We start from the raw sequence: 27,214 nt of genomic DNA, 5'->3' as shown, positions 1-27,214 counted from the left end.
AGCAGGATCAGAAGCCAACAGGCACACACCACTGGTAAGCCACAGCACGCTCCCCCTGCCCCTCGCCCCCCAAAAGCGCTGGGGCTCTTTGCTGCAATAGCACCAGGTTCCTGCTCAAGTCTATACAGCGTCCGTGCGCTCAGAAAACATGTGCCTGTCAGAAGCTTTAGCTTCTTAAGTCATCTCCACTTCCAACAGCACGCCTTGCTGTTCTTCTCAGGACAGGTTACGACGTCCCCTCCTCTGCTGCCTTAACATGGGCGATTTTCATGGTGAAGACGAATTTACTCCCATTTGTAAAGGAGCGGAGGCTGCTGCAGAAGAGCAAGCTTTGCTCCCATCTCGTCTCCAGCAACTGAGTTCTGCAACGTTGCCAGTTGCAAAAAGTCTTCAAGCAGTGACTTGGTACCCTGGTTCGTTCCTTCCCTCTTGTGAGCATCGACTCGCTACAAGCCCGCTGCCCCTCACCATCAACACAATTCAGGCCTACAGTTTTACTGTGGCGCAACATGATTTTCAAACTTCAACCGAAGCAGCAAGTGTGCTCTACAAATGCAAACCTCATATACTAAACAGTTAACGGTTCATAAGTGGAGGAACCTCTTCAGAGTTTAGAAAGTTGAAAACGACCATACTGCATGGCTTGTAACAGTCCTAAATGCATAAAAAAAGTTGAAGTCAGCAGCTAACGTAAATCCTTATCAGCCGTCTCTTCCCCCAGGTACAAACAAAAGGTTCCACAGGTTGTTTAAACTTTATTTAATCTCAGAACCACTGCCCTGTTACACCTGTCGGGCTGGAGCTGGTTCACCTTCCCACGTCAGAGTTCTGACAGGAAGAACAGAGGACCCAAGGCTCCAGGTCACCAGCTGCGGCGCAGGCAGGATTGCTCCAGGCAGACAAGAGTGCTGCAGCCACTTCCCCCCCCCCCCCCCTCTTTTTAGATGCACGAAGCATGGCCTAGCGTGTCACCCTTCTACCTGCCATTTATTTAAACAGGATGAGATGGAGACTCAGTTCTCTCCTCATTTGTAGGAAAAGTGACATGAATATTCTGTCCTTTAACAAATGAACACTTAAACACAGGGTTTTCTTTTGCACTGTTGCAACCCTTTCATTTGAGGCAAAACACCCCCTGCCCGCCCCTGGCCCCAGTCACCACCATAAGAAGTACCAAAGCATTTCTAGTTTTGAATTTCATCAAGATTTCCAAACTGGCAGATTTTATTTTCACACCCTCTTCACAATAGACAAGATGCTTACCATATATTTAGGATTACAAGTTGTCACTAAAAGAAAACTTTACACAACCACTGTACATTTAGGTTGAAAAACTGTCCTTGCATGAAAAATATACCTAGAAATCAAGTGGTAAACAAGAAAAAAAACATTAAGAGAAGATTAACTTTTTTTTTTTATAATGTGCCATTTTGAATTTATCAACTCCTCCTCTACTTTTCATTCGTACTCTGTTTTTACCTGTAGTATTCGTTAAGGCAAACAGCTAATCCATTTCTGAAGAGGTGCTGTGGAAATTGTGGACAAACAGCAAACATTTGGCATTAAAATAGATAGCACGTATGTAGCCTCTAGTAATATACATTAAGCATTTCTCTTGGACTTCAGGATAATGACAGGGGAGGATGAACATGCTAACAATGTCAAAAAGGCTTAAAATTTAGCGTCCAAGCAATTTCTATCAACGCTTCTGTAGTTTTCAAGCTCTAAGTAGTATAGAATTTATGCAAATGCATTAAAGAATTCTAGCTTGGCAAGTACACCCAAGCAGGTTATTAAACTATATATACAGAAAGTGATAAATACAGAATTAAAAGAGTCCTTCCGCTTCTCTTCATAGCCTTGAAAATTGACAAAAAACTTGAGGACAGCTCTACAATATTAAACATTAGGTAACCGCAGGAGCTGGGAAACCTAACTACACAAACTGATTAAAATACTCGGATGACTTTGTAGTGTTTAATACAATTCAGTTCGTAGTCAAGGGCACAAGACGACATTTAACAAAAATAATCACATCAATTGACCTAGAAATCAAATGTAAATAGATATGAATACAATCTCCAAAATCTGTCTTTAAGTGAACATTAACCATTTATTCAAAGTTATACAAGAATTTGAAGGATAAAGTCTTCTGCAACAGGAAACCAACTTACAAGTTTCAGGTCTCAGTCGAACTGCAGTGGAGGCGAGCGGGCAGGGGAGGGAAGGGTGAACAAACGAGTTAGTAGGGCCCATCCAGGCAGCTAGAAAGTAAAAACGGGCTCAACAGCAGCCTCCTCCAGCTTGTTGTCCTCCCTGATTGCCTGCGAGCGTTGCATTGGTAGCAGCATGTTGAGGGCCAATTTTTATGCCATTTGCCTGAAACAGAGTTTAATACACAGTGTCATTGTCTTAGAACACCGATACACTTGCTATACATCAAATAAAAGCTTTTCAAGTTCTGCTAATGTGTGCAACCAATACAGCAAAACGTATCTTTTCCTTTTCTTTTAGCAATATGGCCTTGGCGATTAAACCTTATTTAAGAGAAGACGCTTTCCTGCTCATCCAAATTTCATCCCTATGTTAAACTCCTAGCATGAAAACACGGAGCAAGAATTGCGTTTGAATACTACTTGGTGTAAGGCTTTAAAAATACATAGCATTCGCTAGGGACGTACCACCTCTCGCCAAAATCCACGTCAGTTTAGTAGTTTAATATAAAACTTTTCCCCTGTAGACAGCCTTTCTTTCTGTGTTGAATCAGCTGTAGAGGCTAAGGGCATACGAGTGTTCTGTGTCATCAATAATTTCTATGATCCCGAAAGACGTGGCTACTTGCCAAGAACCCACACACAGCGCAGCTCTTTCATTCATCAAAATCACACTTATATCTTAACCCTCACTCCCTCAAGTGGATTTCACCTAAAAATACAGCACTTTTCTCAAAGTAATACAGTAGCTTCAGAAATTAAGCTCTTAAGGAAACTTTGCGTCACAGTAAATCTCAGATTTATAGTGCTTGGCAGTTGTTCTGCAACAGTGGTAGCCTTGGGGTTTCTGGCACTGGCTCAGTATTGACAGCAGCTGATGTGGTTTCTTTTCGCTCTTTGACTCCTCTTTAATAAAAAGCATGCCCTATGGCTCATTGGTTTTGCCCCCTCTGGGCTGATAGCAACTTCTTGAGGAATCAAGGAGCCAGGCTTGGCCTAAAGCCAGATAAATAGCACGGACTGTTGGCTCCTGACAGCATATTGCAATCAAAGCCCTGACGGCACAGCATAGCAGTCAGCTACTCCACGAAACTCGACAGATGCAATGAGCACGCTTCTTCAGACGCTCCGATTGCTGTCCAATTTATAGTGCATTTTTCTTCAGGAAAAATGTTAAAAGAAAACTTTAAATTTTTCGTGATGAAACTGAATTTAAGAAGCATTTCACCAAAATCCCGGTGTACAAACACTTTTTCCAGCCAGAACCAGCATCTTGAAGGATTACTACCCAAGTCTTATTTAGCTACAAGTTTCCCCATACAAATGCCTTCCGCACTGCTGAAGTTTCTCATTATTTCCTCTCTGAAGGCCTCAGAGCAGTGTTTTTAATAGTCTAAACTTTCTCTCTCACAGTGAAATCTGTTCAGCAGAAAGAGGTGAAGCTATTTAATGGAGTCCTGCAAATCCCCTACTGCTCTCTGAGCCATTCTGCAAGGACTCGCGCTTAAGAGAAGTGTCAGGCCGGCAGTCCTCGCCAGAGGCTGCACCTACTCCCAGGACAGAGCAGCGGTGCGGGTTTTCACACGCGGTTTCACTAAGCACCTCAGCAGCAATATTTAAGGGCATGCAGGATAAAACCAACCTCGGGCATCACAAAGGACTAAGCACGTTGCCAAATGTAAAGTCCAAGGGGTGTGTGACTTTTGGCGTGAATGTTAACAGAGAGCTGACACGACCCTAACATTTCCATACGATCTGAACTTTTCCTTTTACTACCACTAGATTTGAATCAGCTTTTTCTACGGCCACGAACCTCCCGAACTGCTCAAGATTTTCCACAGCACAATCATTTCAAAACTCGAGAGAGACATCACAGGTCTTCCTAGGCTCCTGCATTACAAAAGTGCTCCCTGCTCCCCACCCCCACCAAGCCCAGAGACAGGCCCCGATAATCTGTAATTTCAGTAATGTGCATGGGCAAAATGGCTAATCTTTTATTCCCCACAGAATCCAGCCACCTACACCAGGAACATTTCAAAAGTCTTTTATGTAACTCTCAAAGCAATCCCTCCCCTACACTGGACAGCTCATGGAGTGCATCTGGCATATCAACATGGTCCCCCATTTACATAGTGGAAAATTATCTTTGAAAACAGATGACACCATATGGAGAAGTGGATGAAAGTGGATTTTCTTCTCTTTTGGGGATTTATATTATTTTGCGATGCTTCACGGATGGATAGGGTCACTTATTTTAATCCATTTTTATAACAATAGCAGACAATTCTCTACCCAAAAGGAACAGACAAGTGTTTTACTGTCCAGCCTTCTAGGGAAGGCGAATTTTTTACATTTAAAAACCAACCAAACAGGAAGCATTCAGAGTGCGGTAAGTTACCTCATTATTAATGTCAAAAACTCCTTCCTGGATTTTCTCGTAGATCTCCTTTGCAGTATTAATAAATGCCTAAAACAGAGGGAAAAAAAAAAAACACAAACAATGAACACGGTATCCTGTGGTGTCAGATGCACTAATTGGAATCCAGGCTCACGTGCAGTTGTTTCAGCGAGACTTTTCTTCCTGACCTCAGCAGGAACAGGTATGACAACAGCATCCTCTAACCTACCCTCCAGCAGCAATGGATCACACGCTGTTTACAAAAACAGTGGCATTTTCATAACATCTGTATTCTACAATCTGTTGTCCGGTAATTACAGGGAAAAAGTGGTTTTTAAGATACATAAATTACTTTTAAATTATTTATTTCTGACCCTTATGGATAGATTGTGTGGCAGATGGTTTCCCCTACCCTTAATATCTTTGTAATAGGCCACTCTAGATTAGAGTGCTTAGCAACATAAAACCACAGGGTACTTACAATGATGATGTAAGGATGCTGTCTGCTGGATGAAACCTTATGCTATCATTTAATATTCCCCTAATTTTAAGAACGTATTCTCTTTAATTAATCTTGCACACGATAGTCAACAGACATGTTACTAGTAGAAAGGAGAGGCCCCAGGTTTTATGACGATTTCTTGAAATCTATTGTTTTAACTCAGAGACAAGACTTTGACATTCAGGACTGAAAGTGAATGATATAAACGTTTTCGGTTAAAGTTTACAATCAGTGATTCCACTCTTCATCTCATTTAAGTTTATAGGTCAACCAACGCCTAAAATAACGTATAATTTAAGAGGTGATTACCAGCAGCTAATAATTACAGTCAATATCAAACACATAGGTTTGTTTTTTTCTATAAAATACCAACAGCACGTATTGTATCACACGAGATACGCTATCTTCTCCACAAGCCTATTACGGCAAATACAGATCTAATTCAAATATGAAAAAGTAAACAGGGTTCATGGAGAGGGACAAATCATACCTTTCCTCATTTCTACACTGGAAGCATTTGACTGCTGAACTTGCCACCAGAGCTTTGTTTCCTAATTAACAGGACTGATATGTTTTCACCTTTAAAGGCCTTACAGCTCCCCAGAGTAATCAATCTACTGCAGCTCAATTACTGCACCAAGCACACACCACAGCCAGTGAAGGAGACTTGAACGACTGCAGCAGGAGCAGGAAGATATGAATATGCATAAACTCTAAGTGGGTGATCGAATCATCACAGAGGGTCATGAGAATTTGCAGCAAAATAATGAGAAGAATTAATCATTGCAGATTCACAAGGCACTTAGGAAGCGAGTTCGTTTTTCAAACAGTTCAGGAGAAGAACTGGCTTTCGGCCAGCTACGGATGGATTCAAATGCCTCAGAAATGGACGCTCCCAATGTAGGAAAACAATTCAAACTTATCTTGGTTTCTGATAACGCACTAATTATTGTAATGGCCCCATATGCAGGACTACTGAAAGGTGTAAGTCAGAAACTCTGGAAGTTCACGCAGCTGGAATCCGTGAGGACGCTTCCCTGCTTCCATTTCAGGAGGACATTAAACAGAACTTCAACTCTTAAAAACGTGTTATGATAACTTCACGTAAACAAGCACTTACCAGCTGGCACTTTAACAATTCTAGAAGATGTTGGCTGAGTACACCTAGGCTCTTAGAATTAATTTCATGAGAACTACATTCTTCTATAAAAATTACTTTAGACCAACAAAACTAGAATTTTAACAGACTACAAACTCCAAACTAACACAACTGAGGGTAAAATATCCTCTGGATGCTACGCTCCGCAACAGATCACCGCAGGACTGCCTCTGTCCCCACAAAAATGGTAAAATGCACTGGAAAACACAGTTTTTAGATTTAAAAACCAACACTCAACCCCTGCCCCCACCTTCAACACAGTTATTACATGTGTCCTTGTACAGTGCTCCTGTTCCATCCTAAAACAGCAGCCCGACCACCGCATCCCCGCCCATGACCCTGGTGCACAGCAAGTCTGTGTTAAAACAGCACGTACAGCTACTCTGCACGGCACGACGCCGGGCTGCACTGGGTCACGTGTAAGCAATTCCCATCTGAGAACAATGGTTTGACAAGAACATAGCATGTAAGTCCACCTCATGGTTTCTTCAGTTGCTATGGATCCTCAAGAAATTACTACTGATGAGCCATGGAGCGGGACTCACATCCCTTGGGACTTCCATTTGTTTCTTGCATCCATGTATTTTAAGTCAGCTTACGCTTCAAAGTGTAAGTGGATCCAAAACCACCACCTGAGAACTTTACTGAAAACAGCAGTCTGCTTGCTTTGAGATGATCGTACCAGATTTTGGCATTGCAGGCCAGTGCCCCAATCAGCAAGGACAGGAAGGTGAACTCGGTACAACTGACAACTTCTAAAAAAAAAAAAAATATCTTTTTTTATACTGCATGTTCTAACTCTCACCTGGAACATGCAGTATACTATAAACTCTCAATTATTTATGGGCACTTTATCCTATTTGCAGATTAACTGAGCCATGGATGCAGAGAGACAGAGCGGCTCCCCCTCAAATCCAGTCTGGATTTATTAGACCATGTGCAGGGCCTGCAAGAACACAGCTGGAGCATTTCACAGGCCAGCTTGGATCCAGGTGCAGTTCAGCCACTTCCACACAAGACCTTGACCAGTAAGCCCACGCCAACTGGGCTGGCTGCCTAACCAAGCCCACTGCGGTTGCACTGTGCATCCTGTAATGCTGCTCTTACCGAAGCACCACATAAAGATACTCCACCCCAAATCGGCTCAGGTCCAGCACCTCCACCCCAAATCAGCTCAGGTCCAGGTTTATTTTCACCACTCCAGGAGATGCAGTGCCAGAGTCAATCTGGATTTATACTGCCACCTGAGAGATGGCCAGGCCTTAGTAACAGCACCTCTGCTACTCATAAGAGGAAGAGAAAGATTTCTGCAAAAGCAGCGCGTTGGACTTCCAAATACAAAACTTCTACACTACATTTCAGGAAAATTAAAGAAAACACTAACTTCAGGGAAATGTCTATATTTAATGTTTAACTTGTGATTTAGAAAGATTAAACCCAAAAGTTACTGATGCTTTTATGCATGAGATTACTGAATGTATCTGTACCACAGCATTAAAAAAAAGCTTGTATACGAGTTATCCAGTGATTTAATATCATGTTTTTCAATTGTGTTGATATTAAAACTAGGTTCTCAAATAACAGTGATACCCTGCTGAGGAAAACTACACTGGTGTACAAGGGGGAAAGCGAGTCTGGTGAGATGTGACCTGGAAGATGTGAGCACCTACTGCTGAGCTAGCAGAGGAGGGGTTTGAGTCACGACATGCCAGCATAACATCACTTTAGATGATGTGGATAAGGAGTTTCCTAGGCGATACTGCTACACAGGAATCAAGAAGTCATGATGCTCACCTTAAAAAACCCCCAATGCAAAACACAAACACCCAACTACTCAACAGTACAGACACTGCATCTAAGATAAATTAATCCCAAAACCACTGAATGTAGAATTGAATCAGCTTCAACATCAGCCTGTGACACAAAGTAAACACGTAGGTTTACTATTCTTGAGACAAAACCAGGAAGAATGAATTCTGTAACTGGTAAGAACGACGCGGGAAGTAAGAGAATAAGTTCCCGACGCCTCTGTCTCGTGGCAGCTGCCCGCAGCAGTGACAATAAGCCAGGGGCACCCGAACGTGAGTTTCGGAGCAGCTACATCTGGATTTCCCTCGGCAGATGTCAGGAACATCACTCATCTTTCTCAGAAAGCTAATGCCATGACGACGATTTGAGGACTTTGCTTCAAGCTGAACCCAACAGGAAAAACCTGTAAAGGACCCACTGACACTTCTCCAAACTGGGCTCTTCCCGGTCTGGTGAAGGCGGGCTGAGGCCAGCCCTGCTGCCAGCCCGCGGGCCGTGCTGCCCTCCAGCGGCGACACTCCAGTGACATCCAGGGCTCGGAAACACAGGCTGGGCGGTCGTTACTGCTGGATGCTTTCCTACAGTTAAATGAGGAATGCTCAAAGGTTATATATCTCGGCCTGACCCTCGCCTCTGTGCTCAGCCCACACCCAGAATGTCCTCCTCCCGCCCAATTCCTTATCTTATCCTGTAGCAGCGAGATACAACAATAATTGGATTACTCCAGTATTAAAGAATGCATCTGGAAATGGTGACGACACGGACCACAAACGAACGGATCCCGAGACCATTCACATCCCGGCGTGCGAGTGGTGCTGTGCTGGGTGGCTGCTTCAGAGAGAGACCCCGAAGCTCTGAGCAGCCGTTTCACGCGCAGCAAGACAACACTTTGTACGACCAAATGATCCTCCAGAAAGGAGCCTGGGACACTGAAAGGGCTACAGAGGGGTTAATTATCAAGCAATAGGAAGGTGCTACATAATGAACCTACACCCCAAAAACCACCCCAACACATTCGCAGCCTTATTTTTGAAATCCAGCTGCACAGGCACAAATCAGAACTTGACAGCCATTTGTTTATCTGCACCCACTGGAGTGCAATCTTTCTGACAATCTTACTGGGAAGATGCACATCACTAGAGCTCAAAGTGCCTCAAAAAGTCCCGCGGCTGCTGTTGAACGGTTACAAAGGACAGAGCACTTGAGGGAAAAAGAAGATGAAATCCCCCAGAGCTAAGAATCCAGCTCTCCAGCAGAACCTACAGCTCAGGCAGCCAGCCATATCGTACTTCTCATGCTATTCTATGAAGCCTGAGACCCTCAATTAACTGAGACTTTTTATTCCAATTGTACCCTGGGATGCCCAGAAGCCCCAAGAACCATGGCAGAGCCAGTGATCCTCATGGTGCAGCTGGGGCCCAGTCCAAGGCTTTGCCACAAGGAGGTAAAAGCTGTGAATCTTCACTGGAGCCAGGCGCCCTGCCCCTTCTCTCTCCCACAGCTGAACCAACACAAGCTTCACCTCTCTGTTTTCTCATGGGAGGAACTGGGTAAAGTGCCAGCTCTGCACAACTGAAAGGTCACAGAACTTTGATTTCAAGGAACATGAAGGAATACTGGTTTTGATGGAAGTTAAGGTAAACCTAACTGTTGGGTTTTTTTTCCCCCCCCAAGACTCTCATGAACTAGAGATCCTGCTCTTTTGCAAGTCCTAGTCAGATTACATCTTGTGTGGCATTTCACCCGACTATGAAAGCTGCTAACATCCTAGGATTTTCAAGTTTCATTAAGTGAATCCCTGCTAACTACATAACCAGGTCAAACAACTCTGTTTACCAGACATTAGTTGTGTTTAGAGAGGGTGTGGAGGGGAAATAAAAAACACTTCTAAAAATCATTTCAAACTTAGAAGCTGATAAGAATTTCATCTTCCCATGAGATTTTCATTGTTACCCTTCAGAATATTAGAAAGGCCATCTTCCTTCCCCCATCTGTGACCGAGCAGTACTGCTGTTGAAGCTGCAGGAGTTTTGAGTATTCATTATTCATTTAAGCAAAAGTATGAAAGAAGTTGCCTGAAGAGAAAATTAAGTTACAGCTGAAATAAAACCACTGAGTGACCATCCAGCTACGTGTAGAAGTAGTACTGCATTGCCCAGTCCAAGCTGTTCATCTATTCAGATTTAATCCTAAGTAAGGAATCCAGTACTGCATTCTGTTTACGTGCAGACAACTTGGAGTAACACAGACAATACTCTCAAGATGAAAGCTTGGCATGGGGCTATGTAATCCTGTCCGTATGGGAAACAACTTACCAAAACCAACTCCCACACCAGAAGTCAGTGACACGCTAGTACAGCCCAGCCTCTGAACAGTGATGGTGTCTAGTGCTGGTCTGAGCAGTGTCCAGAAAACACTTTTGCTTAAGGTTGATCACATTAATCATTATTAGAAGTAGCAGTCTAGAGTGCAAGAAGAATGCACAAAGTTATTCCAGCTTTCCAAATCCTGCTAGGTATCCTTCCTTCTTGGGAATCAGTGCACGTAACTGGATTCAAAGAAATGGTACCACAGGGACACCAAGACAAGCACTGTGTGCTGCAGGAGCCCGCGCAGTCACCCCGAGTTCCTGCTGGTGATTCTGTTCTGCCTCTACAAGCGTTAGACACTGCCCGAGCAGAAGGCACTCAGCAAGTGCACGTTTCAGATAAGACTGCAAGTAACAGTCATACACTGAACCACCAAAGAAAAAACAAATGTGATAAAATTGTCCATGTCTCTTGCAAATGAGAGAAAAAAATTCTTAAGGACTTTGTGTAGTTTTAATGCAAGGTTGGAAAGTAACTAATGTTATGATTAAAACAAGCGCAAGCATGCCTGGGGCCTGGACCTCAGACTTCTGCGTACACAACTGAAAAGCCTACTGATAGGCATCCCCCTGCTTTCTGAGAAAAAAAAAATACGTAAGTGACATTGAATTCTGCAAACAGTACTGCAGAGCACACCATCTGCAACACAAGAAAGTAGAGCAGATATGCTAACCAAGACTCTGCAAGTTAATGCTAGATTCCGTTCACCACGAATTAAAAATAAAGAAATAGAATTCTGGCGACTAGTATTTTGAGCAGCCACGTGCGTTTAGGAGGTAGACTGCTTCCACATGCTGAAGCAGGCTACAGAGGACTACAAGATTCAAGAGATTTGAGGAAGGGCTTCCATGAATAATCCAAGATAATTATTTCTAAACTCTTAACGGTCGTGATTCTTTGGCCATGAGTGCTTTTGCCTCAGATGAAGAAAGCAAAGTTTGAAAACCAACTCTGTAGTAAGAAAAAAACCCCAGCAATTGAACTGCAACACATGTTTGGCCAGGAAAAATGGATATTCTTCCATTAGTAAGTATGTGGGGATGTAAGAACTGAGCATGGGCCCAAAAGACATGTGAAGCCATCTTTCTGCTTTGCACAGCACCACCACCTCAGCTGGAGCTCTGTCCACCACAGTGCTGTGTCCGGCCAGGATGGAGGTAGTTTCCCTCACAGCAGCCTGTACGGTGCTCTGTTTTGGATCTCTGACTGAAACACTGTCGATAACGCACCGATGTTTCAGCTACTGCGAAGCAGTGCTTGTGCAGTGTCAAGGTTTCTGCTCCTCCCTCTGCCCCGCAGTGATTAGGCCTAGGGAAGGCAATGTCGCGGGGGGGAAGGGGGCAGACACTGCCAGACAGCTGACCAGAACGGGCCTAAGGGATGTTTCGTATTACATGACATCAAGCTCAACAACAAAGACCGAAGAGTAGCGTTTCCAAAGTAGCTGTTGCTCAGAGACTGGCTGGGAAGCAATCCACTCGTGGGAAGTTGTGAGTGACAGCCTTTCCACACTCTTCCCCCCACCTCTTTCCTTCCCTTACTGAACTCTTTATCTCAGCCCTCGAGTTTTTCTCACTCTTCTGGTTCTTTTCCCCATCCTGCTGGGCAGGGGGAGCGAGCGAGCGAGCAACTGGATGGGCACTTAGCTGCTGGCTGAGGTCAACCCACCACAACCACCCTTCAACCGAGGCGAGATATAAGGACTCGTGTATGTCCAGAAGTACGAACTATGAGGAAGACTTCAAGAGACTCAAGTTCTTTAAAGTGGCAAAGACTGAAAAACTTATTCAAATACATAGCAGGCTACAGCAACCAAGACAACGACCTCTTCAGCAGCTCTGCAGAGGACAGAAAAAGAAACTGTGCGTGAATTGCAGTAAAGAAGATTCCTGCTAGGTAGGCGGAGGGGAAAGATAAGAACAATACAAATACCAAAGCACTGCAACAGATTGATCTGAAGAGCTTGTGAAAACATTAGGTCTTTAGAACATCTGACCTCTGCCAAGGATACCAATAGCTTGGCTTGCTTTGGACTAGGAAATCTATTCTAGTCTTACTTTTTAGACTTCAGGACAGACAGAAGTACCTATTTTCTCTGATCAAGTATTTAAGAAGCCCCAACCAAGTACATTAACTAGGAGAGTCTCAACAATATAATCAGTACTGTGTGAGCAGACACAACGTAGACATAGTCTTTCTCAACAAAAATTAAAGAGTAGTTAATGCAAGTGAAAGAATCTGAAACCTAGAGGAATAGTATCTGTACAAGTAACAAAGTGCAATTCAAAACAACCATTTTAATAAAATACCAGCGTTCAGCAAAGTTACCTCCTCTACGTTGGAAGCAGTTTTGGCAGATGTCTCCATAAAGATAAGTCCGTGCTCTCGTGCAAATGCTTCACCTTCCTCTTTCTTGACTTCTCGTCTAGATTCTAAATCACTAAGATGGAAAAAAAAAAAAGAAGTTAGTTGCACGGTCTAACCTGTCCATGTAAACATTTTCTTCAGCCATGGTTATAAGCCCCAGTAGAACTGGCCTACACAGCTATCTACACAAGCCCTTACCTCATGAAGAGCTTTGGTAAGCCTTGCACTGACAGCACGCAGAACAGCCACAGACATCACACTCGCTTAAGCCATCAGTTCTAGCTGACACAGATCTTACCAAAGACTTCATGAAAGGGTTCTTCTACGTTCAGCAAGCTATTCCATAAGTGCTAACTTCAGACATTGCCATTTTAGGTAAATATCACTCTTTTCTAGTACAATGTTATCCAGCAACCCACACTGTAAAGCTGAACGGACAAGGGAGTTTTACAGACGATTTCTTAATGATATTAAAAATAATTTTAAAAATAAAGTTCCTTTTTTCTATTCAGTAACAAAACTTCATACAGTCAGTTTCTGTTCCGGTAAAAAAGACTTAGAAGCAAAAATAAGTTATTTGGAACTATGTTAGCTGCATTTAGGTTCTGCAACTCCAGGCCTGGCCCTCCTACAGCAAGAGAATTGGAAGTGACTGTTAAGACAATTTCTTGTTTCCTGTTTTCCAAGCAGTTTAGACTGAAGCTAAATATTACACAAAAGAACAGAAAAAAAATCCCTCTCAGACTGGACAACTAAAGACAAACTCGCTCCTATAAGTCAAGTAGACACATGGGTACTTCACTCTCACTGTTTAAAGCTTCTTTAGGAACAGTGAGTACAGAGTTCGCCCTTCTTTGTACGTCTGTTACATCTTGAACAATAACAAAGCTATATTTATATTTAAATAATGAATATAACGTGGTTATTTAAAGTTTCATTTAGGTTGTACATGTAAAAATATCTTCTCAGATGCATGTTTTTAAACTAAACAGCATGCAAACACAGAGGTTTAATTTGCAGCCAGAATACCAGTAAAAAGTATCATACTGGGCTTCAGTGCTGCCATCCTTGCAATTATACATATATTAAAAATAAACGATAGTCACGGTGGCATCTGTTTTACAGCAAATCAAGTTTTTGTTAGTTTTACAACTACAGGCTAGCTCAGATGAGTCAGAGTCAAGACAATCCAGCACATCATTTAAACAGGGAGCACTGGAAGATAAGGATATGAGAAATGTCTTCTCAAAACAACTTTGCAGTTGATGTTCACTACATGCAAGCGTTGCCAGTATCTCAGCCTCAGGCTCAAGACAGCTGAACAAGGCGTTCATTTTTGCGTCCCTGCAGCAGCTATCTGATGTTGCGTTTCTGAACTTGAGCGATGTCTATACTCAAAAATATCTTATTTAAAACCTTGATTCACTACAGTGTTATCTCCATGACAGAACAGAAATAAAGACTCTTTTGACTTGAAATAGTGCAGCTGCCTTGAAAACTGCAGCGATAGCCCAGTCAAAACTCACTATTGATATCTAAACATGTTCTTAAAGAGCTGTAACTGCTTCTACTAACCACAGTTGTCTTCCTCTCTCCATTCCAATAATTTGAAGGATTTGGTCTTACTAGATCAATATAGCTATGTTTTGTTCTGGAAAGAAGATTAAGTACAGTATTTGTCATGTTTCAGCACTGGTATTTGTAATGTTTTCAAAAAACAGCTATTATAGTTCAGATTAAATTCTCAACACTCTTCAAATCCAGCAATAGGTCAGTACTATAAACGCATATCAAGTGCACTTTTGGGACTTATAAGAACAAAATTTATTCTTTCAAAGATACTATGCTAGCATACACGTTCTTCCTTCTATCCATCTAGCAGTAAGCCCTACCATAAGAACTCCTGTAACACACTTCCAGGATAATGCAATATAGTTGAAGGAGTTTTCTTCCCATCCTCTTTAAGGCTCGAAAATAAGCCCCTTTAAAAAGCTTCTTAAAGAACTTTCACGTCATGCAACACCTTAATCTGCAACTTAAAATATATATTTTAAATATATTTATTGTTTGAATAAAACCTAGTTGCAACTGGGAATTCCTAAAACCTAGTTGCAAGCAGCATGTCATAACACAATCATGTGGTACAGTCTGCATCAGCAGCATGCAAGACGTAGAAATTTAGTTTATCTGCCCAGAATATCAGGAACAGGTACACATGTCAACCAAGTACGTTTCACAATTACTTAACGCTTAACATGTTTTCCAGGGGCAAGTAGAAGGTGGGGGGCAGAGGGAGGAAAATAGAAGGGAGAAGGAGAAAATAAGAGGTGAACTGGCCAGAGTAGCAAAACCAGAACCTCTTTACCACAAGGCTGTTTGAGTGGTATCTAAGAACTAATCTGGCTGTTCGTTAAATCAAGGGACCAGCATATACACCATTATGTCAACTGGCATCTTTACCTTCAAGAGTTGCTGAGGCATGGAAACAAGTTAAGGTCAATCAGGTAAAGGCCCATAACTAACGTATTATTAAATTCTGAGATGATGCTGCTGATATTTGGGAAAAACCCTACACCCAGCAAAAAAGTCTAGACACAATGCTACAGTTCACTAGAAAAATTACAGATAAACTTAATGTATGCACTGATGGGGTTTTATGAAGACCTTCAACACAGATCCAAGTCTCAGCATCACTAGGGAACCATTTTAGAACTTTGGACAGTCCAGCTGATGAGAAGACCAACTAAATAATCCTTTACAAAATCGGTAACACTTCCAAACTTCATTGATTTAGCTGTATTTTCATCACCCAGTGTCTAAGAACAGCTTGAATTCCCCAGGACATGGTGAAAACGGATTCTCTGCCCCCAACCCCAGCTAAAACACAGAGAATAGGAAACAGGCTTAGAATTCAGAAACACCTATAATCGCTGAGGTACGCACTTTTTACATTTGAAATAAAAAAAATAAAAAAAAAGGAAACCCAACTTAAGTGAATCCTGTGGTATGGGATTTTTTTATTTAAACTGCATTTTCTCTGCTGTAACTCTTAACCAAAAACTTCAGAACATCTAAAATTAGGAGATATATTTTCTTCATAAGGGAAGGATCTACGTGCTTCTCAATGGTGATTTCAGATGTAAAAAAGCATGATGAGAAAAATAATTCGTATAATCCATGACTTCAAGCACCCACAGTCAATCATTTTAGAATAAAATTGCTTCTAAAAAAGGTACATAAGGTAGTTGATCCACACGTGCTGCACATTGTATTAGTGCAATTAGAAAAGGAAACGTTTTAGATTCACTGCAGAACTATGTCCAGTGACTGAAAGTCATTTAAAGTTACCATACTGCCTACAAATAAGAAAACACAAAATCTGAAATCTGGAGAATTCATAAATCTCTACCACTTACAAAAATTGTAGCTGGTTAAATTTTACCTTTTATTTCCAATAAGCATTATAACCATGTTTGAATTGGAATGCTGACGAGCATCTTCTAACCAAGTTGTCAAGTGGTTGAAAGTGTCCCTCCTATGTATGGAAGAGAATGAAAATTAAATGCAGTATTTCAAGAAATCTTTCCTTTCTGTTAGTCAGCTTCTCTACTTGAATAACCAAGTCATTTATTAGTACACATGCTCCAGGGATAGAAGCTAGTAATCCCTTTGTGAGAGGGAGAACAGGCAAACAAAAATTTAGTAAACAAGGAGCATTAACAAACTCTGCCTAAAGTAATTGAAAACATGTTCGCTACAAGAAAAGGATTCTTACAGCTGCAGGAATCTGTAATTTTTATATACATATAAAATCTGCTGAACAGAATTTTAAAAGTCCTTAACAGTCTCAACCAATTCAAAGAACAGTACAAAATAATCACATACCCGGGTAGTAAGATTTGTTCTACTGAAGGCAGAAAATGGTTGATCATTTTCTGTGAGTTTATAAACTGAATGATGAATTTAGCAGCAAAGTCTTTTAAAGAAAGTTACACAAACATGGCACGTTACAGATTGTACGAGGATGTGTACACTAAATATTAAACCACATGCTTGTGAAGTGTGTTTAAGATTTCACAAGAGTAAAACCATCTATTTACGAACCAAATTCGTCTGCTGGAACTTTAACAGAAAGAATATGTTGCTTCCTGATATTTAAAAATATACGGGGAACAAAAGGAAAAGCGTCTAGGAAATCTCTAGTAAAAGTTATTGCTTGATTCAGCGACGAGTCCCAAGATCCACAAAGGGAGCCACATGCCCTAATAGGATTTTGGAGCCCAAACATTTTCATAAACCAGCCACAGTACCCACAGACCTGCAGATAACAAGTTGTACAGAGACTTGATTCAACACAGCAGGAAAACCTTAGCCGCTTCTGAACAGCTGCTACAAAAATCCCACCAAGACCTGTATTTTCCCAACCTCATAAACACAGCAATGGCAGAAGTTTCCCAGCACTTTTATGTAACCAAACTTTGATGTTTCACTATTTCACTCCTTTGCAGAATGGCACGTCAGTAAAAAATCTGCTATAGTTAAAGAAAAATTATAGCTCATGGCAATAAGAACACTAGAAAGGAAGACTGTTAAATAATGCAGTAATTTCTCAATAAACATAATCTAGAGGTTCATGGTCAAATAGTTTATAAAAATATTTTGTTTCATTTTTCCTGCAACTTTATGTATACTTTTTCTCAACCACTATACAGAGAAAAGTGGAAGCATTTAGGTTACACAGGCTGTATCTTGATTTTTGAGCACTTCAGGAAACTTGGCAAAACATTAGATTACAAATATCTATACAAAAAGCCAAACCAAATTAGACATTAACACTGCTATATACCACAGCACAATTCTACAAAGACATATAATTTTAATCCAGTTATACCTCCTGGGTATTCTCACCTTGTTATGTCATACACTAGTAAAGCCCCTGCTGCCCCTCTGTAGTATGACCTCGTAATGGAGCGGAAGGACTCCTGCCCTGCCTGTAGAAGACAAAGTTTCATTATTTCATATCTCAGATTTATTTTTTGGTGCTGGAAAACACAAACTTAGAATCACAGAATTCTACTTTTGAGAGGATGGGGACAAGAAGGAGTATGAATGGGAAATCAGAGGGGACAACCGGAGACAAAGTCTCTAACACCAGCAAGAGAAGGGACATAAGGAGAAGACACCAACTACAGCACAGTGCTGTCTAAAAAAAAAAAAAAAAAAATCGGAACAAGACCTCTAAACCTTTTTTGGCAATCCCTGACAACCCAATTTACTGAATGGCTTCACAATACATGAATCATTATTAGAGCACAGAATGGACTCCTAGCAACTAAGCTCTGAAGACAAATTTGAAAGGAAGCAAATAACCCAGAGCTTCACATTTGAATTCAATAACCCGCTCCCTGGGGCAGCTGTTGACACTAGAATAAATAAAGCCCATTGTAAATAAATGATGAATGACATCTTTACGCCCACCATCTGCTGGTGTAAAGGTTGTTGGAAGGCCAAGGATGCAGATTTTATCCGTTATATCATAAACTGCAGCCAGCTTTCAACAGTCTTCAGATGGAATTCTTTCAGTAATCATTTTATTATGAAAAAACAGAAAATGGTTCTGAATTCAATTTTACACAATTCTGCTCCACAGTTAATCATTTTCCTCTGTACTTGATAAATAATGCTTGTCAAGCACTACAGGATGCAAAAGTCATCTTCATATGCACTGGTGAAAAACTTCAGAGACCCTACATAAATTAGATAATTCTCACAGAAAAATTCTCTGTAAAAATCCCAGCACTTAAAAGAACACATTTAAAAGGCCACAGCCCTGAAAAACAAATATTCCTAGTTGCAGACCTTGAGCTCCCCACGCTTATGTTTTTCAGAAGTGCTATCTGGCACCTGACAGTTGTTAGAAGAAACATTTACTTCTAGTATTTAGTAACAACAGAAACGTTGGCCCAATTCAAAGGTAACACAGAAGACTATTGAAAAATACTAATGTACATGCTGAAAAAGCCCTACATACAGTAAGGTAGTTACCTGCAGAGCTATAGGAAATCACCCCAATTTAAAATCATGAAAAACAAGAACAAAATATCAATCAAATACAAGCTACCCTTCAGCCCTGCCTACAAAATAAGTGCACAGACAACTTTCTCTTCTCACAGTTACTGTACTTTTCTTAAGATAAGGTGGTCTTGAATTCAAGGAGAATGGGATCTAGATTGTCATTGGGCAATAACAGTGGCACAAGTTTCAACATGTTCAGTCTTCAGAAAGCATCCTTATCTTCCAGAATAATCAGTTACTTCAGTTTAGGGAAACACTATCGTAGCCATTCCAGTGGAAAAAGTTACAAGCAACAGACAATATATTTAATAGTTTCAACATGACTAGACTACACCAGCACGTGCACTTGGCTGAGAGTCCATCTTTTTGTAAACTACGGCAACAGAACACAGGCAATCTGCTAGAAGGCACCAAGGAAGGGTGACAAGCCAAGTTTTTAGCATAATTCTGGTTTCCCTATCCAGAAGCTCCGCTAAGCCCTACAACTTTTTCTTGGTGGGGTGACCAGCTCAAGTGCACAGTGGGTGCCTCAAACATTGTCCTCCTAAGGAGACGACAGACAAGTTGGTGTTACCAGTGTGTTCCATGTATTGCCTAAAATCATACAGGAAGTGGACTTGGCCGGCTGCGTTCAGATTGCCTGTTTCACCTTCATAAACCCCACCCGGACACATGAAATTGTTCACCTCCCCAAGTAAATTAATTGCCGTCAACCAACACTGTCAGAGGTTCCAGCACATCTAACAGGAATGTAAGAACTGTGAGTTCTTACAAGAATCACACTCATAAAAGTTCAGTATCTAAATCCTGAAAATACAAGTCTTCAAAACAGCACAAAAATCACCCCTGCTTGAACTGTCAAACTGCACACATATCCCGTGTGCTTCTCCAAATACACCTCAGCAGACAGACCAAAACACAATTCCAAAATAATGATGGAAGCAGATCATTAAGCGTAAATCAATCACATTTGGTCTGTCCCTAAGATACACAGAGATTTAGGGCCTGCACTCAACTTTCCAGGAACATTTCAGCTACGTCTTACCACTGACCCAGTATCTGGGGCACTCTGAGAAAAGACTCCAAGTGTTACTATTCCTATAGGAAATCTCGGTGTCATTTCCAAGCGTGTGGTGTAGTCACATCAGTGTGAGCAGCAAAGTCTTGCCTGCACATTTTGCAATCAAAAAGGGCTCCTTGCAAGTTCTTTAACTGTGTATTTTTGAATCTATAAACTAAGGGGAAAAAGGAATAGAAAGAAGAGCCATGATGCAGTACAAGAAAGCAATTGGATAATGAAATAGGATCCACAACAGCACATCTTCCTAGAAAGAGAGTCCTTCAATTTTACTGAATCCTCTATTCTCAATGCTGAAAGATTTGCAGTTTCTTCAAGGACCAAGTTCTCCCAGTACATCCCAGCAGGCCTTCAACATCCAAGCTGACCAGCAGTCTTTATTAGGAGGAAACTTTACAGCATACATCTATATGAAAAATGAGAAACTACAGTGCACCGTAGCTCCAGACTCCTTCACTTCAAAAAGGGACATGTGTGGTGTGCTCAAACCCAGTGACAGAACACCTCACCCACACTACGAGTTTTACCCCTTTAAAGTTGTTTACACTTTTGTAAGCTGTGCAGAAAACTAAAAGAACATCTAAGAAACAACTAAACCACACAAGTGTCATGCTACCTATGACAACTGCCAGCTGGGAACTGCTCCACAGAGTTGATCCCTGGAACAAAATGTTCCAGAAAGAGAGGAGCAATACATACCTTTGAATGTAGTTTTGAAAGTTATAAATAAATTAACAGCCTTTTAGTCACATGGCAACTTGTTTATACAAATGCATCAATCTTTCTTGCAATCACCTCTTACTCCAGCATAAAAAGAACTTTAAGGTGATTTACTAGCCTGTAGTACAAAGAATAGGCACAAAAGTAGTATAAAAGTAAAAAAACAACCCCTCAACCTGCTGCTTTCCAGCAAAGATGTTCCCGAACAAGGACAGAACCGAAGACGCTTATGAAGAGGAATCTGTAGCAACTTAAGGAAGTGTCAGAATCCACATGGAGACTTCAGCGAAGTTACATGTTGCTTCAGAATAACCCTGTCAGCAGCCCTGTAAGCACCAAAGTTTCAAGAGGACTCAAGATCCCGAGGAAGAAACCATACACAGGTCTAAATACCAATCATTTTTACATATGCCTTTTCTTCCGACGTTGCTGAAGGCACGCCATTCAGATACCCAGAGCAATACCCAGCACAGAAACAGAAAACTTCAGCGCTCTGTTATTACAAGTACCCTTAGGATTTGTTTCAGGTTATAAAACTATCTGAAACCTTTAGCGTTTAAGTAGTTGCCCTCACTCAAATAGGAGTTCCACTATGGATAAAAGAAGTGATTTGCCCTCCTTCCATTTCAGCCCTTACCCTAAGCAAGAGCTTGTTCTACTATTGCAGCAAGCTGTAGATAAAATATGACATCTACAACCAGTCAGAAAATAAAATACCAATAATATAGTATTTCAATAACCAAATACATTTAAGCACAACAGACAAAGGTTTGTGAACACAAAGCTGGAAGGTGTGCCAAGTTACCTCAGCTTCCTAAAGTGCCACCATGGATGGGAACGGTAACTTTGCTACTGGCACTGACCTTCAGATGACTCACCCGAACTCCAGCTGTAAGATGCAGCCACATTCTTGCAGGTACAATGGTTAAAGAGCCAGATTAGTAAAACTACAGTAGAATTCACCAACCGCCCATAAACATAAAAATATGCTCTGACTACCAAAGCAAGTAGAAAATACTACGTAGACAACTAGTAAAGAACTCCCGGGGCGAGAGCTACATCCTAGCCATTGTCAGTATCGCTAAGATGAAATGAATATTTATTCAGTGAATTAAGGGAACTTTATTTGTTTCTACTAGATCCAAAGTGTTTCAAATACACTTGACTTTCCAAGGAGGATTAGTATATTCAGAACATCTGAAAGTGGATCGACAAGTCACTCTGGGTTGGAGGGAAAGAGAGACATGCCTTCAACAACTACGCCTTCCATCTTGCACAAATGCACTTTTTTGTGCAAGCTTTCAACTACTAGAAGACACTGTCAATTTAAGTAGAAAGCTCACTTGTATGGAAACAAAGAAATTACTTGAAATTAGCTCATAAACCAGAAAATATTATTTCAGCTACTTAGTCTTAGTCCAAGCAAGACTAAGGTGTTACAGAAACATAAAAAATGTTTATTTTTATTCATATTACCACGTATTTCCATAAAATGAAGCAGAACTAGATATTGAAAAATACTGTATTTAAATACACAGGAAGAATTCTTATTCCTATCAATTTAATTTAGGGAACATTAGTATTACTTAGTATCCTCACTGATCTCTTCCCCCTGCAGCATCTGAGAGAACTTAAATCCCTTCGTTCAACTACTACTTAATTTTGCTCATCAACAATGACTTGTCACCATAATACAGAACATCCCCCCTCAACAATAAAATGACTCAGCCTGGTATCTCTCTACAGCAATGAAGTTTTTCCGAGGAGAAGCAGTCTTAGCACAACCAACCTCACCTACACAGCGTGTTTAAACTCACAAAACTCAACAGCTCCCAGAACAGTCATTTTGATCCTCACTAGCTTCTGTAGAGCACTTCTAGTTCCCCAAAAAGTTACTTTTGCAACTGACACTAGCTCACATACTACACGTCCACAGAAGAGCAGCTTCACCTCTCATAGTAGGCAATTACCAACTACCCAGTCTTTACAAAAATATTTCTCAGTCTGTCCAACTACTGAAAGCCATTACTGAGATTAAAGACACAGGAAAGGAAATAATCTAGAGACTAAAGAGAGAAGACAAATTAACAGTTTGGTCCAATACCTGCACTCCTCGCGACTGCCCTAAATGCATCAGAAAGGAAAAGTGAAGCCCAAGGACTCGGAGCTAACCACCGCGGCATGCCCCGGCACACCCAGCGCAAGCTGGCAGAGCCCAGCCGCGGGGGATTGGGAGCAGCCAGCAGCTGGGGGGAGAACAACTGGGCACGTGTCTGCTTCTCTGGACGTATGGACAGCAGTAGAGCCGAGGCTGCAACCCCTAACACTAAGCATGCAAGGGCCACGCTGAGTATTTTTCATGGGATGTGGGTTTTGGGTTTCTGGTGGTGGTTTGGGTTGGGTTTTTTGGGGGCAGGCAGGTGGTGGAGGTGTTGTTGCATGTGTCTTTGCATCAGATCAGTTTTACTAGACTACCAGCTCACAGGAACAAATACTGGACTACAATTTCTAACGGGCACACGTGCATTCCTTGAGGCTATCTTCCGGTTCGGCCTCATCTGCAAGGAATTCAGTTTGCGTACTCCCCCACCAAACCGGACTGCATACACAGAGCTAACTTCTGTAACCCACTCCTGATCCAAACCAGGCTGCGAACGAGGGAGTCAAATATTATTGAGTTAGGATACAAGAAGAGCACGCAAACAGATCTCCCAGACACGCAACAGTGTTAGCTTCGGCCACCCCCCTAAGTTATGACGTACTCCTTCAGCGAGGTACGCAGCAGCTTTCACACATTCCCGTTATTAAGACACACCTTTCCCTGGAGCTGCAGTGATCTGCTGAAGACAACACAAACTGAGCACCACTGCACAGAAATATCTGGCCAGAAAAATCTGAATTGAAGTGTTTGATTCTCTTAAGAAAGCAAGTCCTGGTTCATTGCCAAGCAGTCAAAACAAATTTTCCCTTATGTCTCTGCTCAAGCCTGTTCCTGTTCAGCAATGGATTCAAAGCAGGTACGCAAGGCTAGCCCTGAACCAGGGAAGTGCTGGTGCTGTGACCCAGTAAGCACCAACTGACAACATAAATACTTCATGTGTTTCCTTAGCCATAGGTGTAAAACGAACTTTCTCTTATCAAACAGAAATTGTTACAACTTAATAAATATGGAGGTAGCACCAGCACCAGCTAACAGGTTTTGCTAAGAGAAAAAGGAAATCCAGGACACCGTCAATGCAGACACACAATACAGACACGGTAACCTCGGTCATTATGGACACCTTTGTGCACCTTAACACTCGTAAGTAAAATATATCTCTCTTGAGAACTACCTCATCATATTTCTTATTTTGCTATTCCTTCAACAACTTTGCATCCAACATTAGAACTGAGACAGTGGAATTTACATACATTTACAAGCCAAGAGTGGATCAGAATTGAAAAATCCTGTGTTTTAAAAATCAGCTTGTATCCAGTTAAAATTTTAACTATGGCCAATATACTAAATCATTCATTGCTTACAACTTATACATTATTAACTACAATGCAAGCGTACAATCTACTCACTGTATGAAAGCTTTCAATGAACATTTTTAATTTATGTGTGATATACTGAAGAAGCTAGCCAGATATAAACTCTTCTGAGCAGGGATTCTAAATTATAATCAAAAGCAATTTTGTTGAAATTTTGGCTGTCGGACACTTTGCACACACTCAAGAGGCCAAGCACACCACGAAGAGCTACTGCGTCAGAGGCACCAAGAAAAACACAATCTATTAAAAAAAATAGTAGAAGTCCACTTGTATCCAAGGAGCAGGTAACAGCACATTAACAAATCAGTTCGAAAGCCAATGAAAGACAATGGCTGCATTGGTAGTAAAATTAGTAGTTTTGTCTACAGAGAATCTGTCCCAATTTTAGGGAAGAAGGACCTATGTAGGTATGTTCTCATGCAGTCACTCTACATACTACAAGTCTGCTTCTGAAGCTACTGTTTATGCGACATTTGCTTGTCTATGGAACTCAAAAAGGATCAGCCACCTTGGCAGTCAGCAATCCACAGTTACAATAGCAATAATGCCCAGTGCAGAAAAAGCCTAAAGCAAGCACAACCCGACCACATTCTTCCACACCTTTCCCTGAAAAACCTCCAAGGAGGCACAGCTGTTGGATGCTATTTAAGTGATAAAGTTGTAAAATAAGGTACTTCAGATCTTGTATTTGGCCTGGAGAGTGGCATTGTATTGTAGGTACAATACAATATACAAAGGTAGCTACAATACTGCATCTGTGTACATTTGTCTACACACATGCATGCACACATGCATAGGTCAAAGTTTCTCCGTTGATTTGCTATACCAAAACCAGCACACACATGAGGCTAGGACTCCGCTTCCTAAAGGAATCCTAAAATGCTTTTGGAAAAGGAAACTGGACAACCCCGCCTTAGGAACAGTTAAGCACATTTGAAAGACACAGCTATCAGCAGGAGCATCTTACAGCCTTGCATCACAACAGGCACAGGCACTGAGGCTCACTGCTCTACAGTAAAGTGACAGACAAAAAGGGAACAGCTGACTCCCGTAACCTGTGTTCTTCACCTGAACCCCCCAGAAGTCAGTCTGGGCTTTTCAAAACCTTAAGTTTTTACCAGTCCCTTCCCGATTGTCTGAACTATCTACTATCTTCATAAGAACTCGATGACTTGAGTCCTTAAGTCACCTCCTACGAAAAAAGCAAGCCATGTATTTTCTTCTATATAGGAAATGCAGACATTTCCTTCAGAGAATTTTTAATTAAAGCTCCTTTCCCAACAGGACATTACATTAACCAGACCTTGCACAAATGCACAGAGAAAGACTATTTAGAGAAAGTTCTTAACAATATAGAAAACTTTCACAAAAAAAGTGAGGCAGCATGTATTCCAGTATTACAAACTCGACAAAGTGTTTTTGCAAACAGCAGAAGTTCGCACTGTTTTAAAAATACATCCCACCAAAAAGGGAAATTTTAGCAAATTTTTAATCTTCATAGAAACCAAAGAAAGCTGCCAAAGAAAGCTGCAAGACAAACTATAGTCTCACATGGGTGCTTATGATAGAGAGCTTAACCAGAACAAAGGGAAAGCAAGTGCAGCCATATGTTTAAATAATTTCTATGAGTTATTACTTACCGTATCCCATATCTGAAGCTTTATCTGTTTTCCATCAATAGTTATCATTCGAGCCCCAAATTCTACACCTGAATAGATTTTACAAAAGATTACATTATTAGCATGCATCAGAAAGAAAAAAGTCAAGTACTATGACAGCAAACACATTAAATTAACTCAATGTTGCATTTGTAGGAAGTCATCTCTTTCACAATCTGCTTTTAACCAATTTTCCAGCTGCTTGAAAGAGCTGAAGTTTCCCAGAAGGAAGAAAACTGTTACTTTCCAAGCGCTTTAAAAATTGCGTTAATCAGAGCAAGCATCAAGGAGGCATTTCCTACAAAGTTTTACAAACGATTTAGTAGCTCTAGATCAGAGGGAGAAAGGTGTCCATCTGCATGCAAACAGGAAATTGAAGAGTTACAGTTATTTTAACACTCTACCAATGATAGCTTGCTGAAGCCAGTTTAGAAGAAATTAAACCCACAATTTCTTACGGATAAAATACTCTGTTAAGTCAGCATACAAACGTCACCTTCTACAAGATAAATTTTGTAACTGTATTAATTAAAACTCATCTGCCTTTATGAAAAAAGTGCTTTCAAAGTTCTAGCTAGTTAAAGATCAAATTTAATAACAGAGGGAAAAAAATTAACGTGTTTCTAATAAACAAAAGGAATTTCTTCAGCAGAAAAATTCAGCCTTTTGTACTGTCTTTTAAAGCAATTTTAAGACCATCAACAGTAAATTAAGCATAAATTGAGGCTATTACCTACAGTAGCTAAAATCTGACAACTGCCTAGAGGTAGGGGACACATTGAAACCTTATCAACCTTCCATTAGTCCATGCTTCATATATCCAGTACTCTGGAAAAAATAAAGGTCTGGTAGCTTAAGTTTTGTCTAAAATTGGTCACTGGCTAGATCTGAACTGAAGTCTCCCAATGAAGCAGCACCGATTTTAAGTATTCCAACGGTCTCTTCAAAAGCTGGATTAGAGTATTTGGGGGGGCAGCGCATCTCTGCGGCACGCCCTCTGGGGAAGGGGGCAGTGAGGCACTTTTCCCAAAGGAAAGCCGCGGGGCAGCGAACCCTGTGCTCTCTGTAGCATCCAAATCACTGGCAGTGACTGCATGCAGCCAAACGGGAAGAACAAAGAGGGGGCAGAAAGGAGGAAGCAGGAGAACAGCCATGCTCTCAAGTTGATTGCAAAGCCAGGGGAAGCTCCTTGGATTACCACAAGGGGCAACTGCCGGTATTGCTTGATCTCAAAATGCAGGTACAGATTTGCAACCATCCTAAATGTTTAGTTTCTATGCACAACCCGGTAGAAAAATTAAAAGGATATTTATCCTATTCCATCAAAATACC

General features: G+C 41.2%; 1 protein-coding gene across 1 annotated transcript in view; it reads right to left on the bottom strand.

The window, feature by feature from the left end:
* Positions 1 to 1,195: 1,195 nt before the first annotated feature.
* RAB2A (RAB2A, member RAS oncogene family) overlaps positions 1,196 to 27,214 on the bottom strand; it is a 37,852-nt gene continuing 11,833 nt past the window's right edge. Inside the window, exons 4-9 of the mRNA XM_086472511.1 lie at positions 25,865 to 25,932; positions 17,726 to 17,808; positions 16,260 to 16,352; positions 12,779 to 12,890; positions 4,612 to 4,680; positions 1,196 to 2,379 (exon numbers count right to left, since the gene is read on the bottom strand). Coding sequence (XP_086328637.1) covers positions 2,284 to 2,379; positions 4,612 to 4,680; positions 12,779 to 12,890; positions 16,260 to 16,352; positions 17,726 to 17,808; positions 25,865 to 25,932 — 521 coding nt within the window. The 3' untranslated portion in view covers positions 1,196 to 2,283. The remainder of the gene's footprint in view (positions 2,380 to 4,611; positions 4,681 to 12,778; positions 12,891 to 16,259; positions 16,353 to 17,725; positions 17,809 to 25,864; positions 25,933 to 27,214) is intronic.

This window comes from Leptosomus discolor, chromosome 13 (genome assembly GCF_034619465.1).
Source record: "Leptosomus discolor isolate bLepDis1 chromosome 13, bLepDis1.hap2, whole genome shotgun sequence".
In the NCBI taxonomy this organism is placed as follows: Eukaryota; Metazoa; Chordata; class Aves; order Leptosomiformes; family Leptosomidae; genus Leptosomus; species Leptosomus discolor.
The sequence above is the reverse complement of the archived record's forward strand: the minus strand, read 5'-3'. Positions and strand labels throughout refer to the sequence as shown.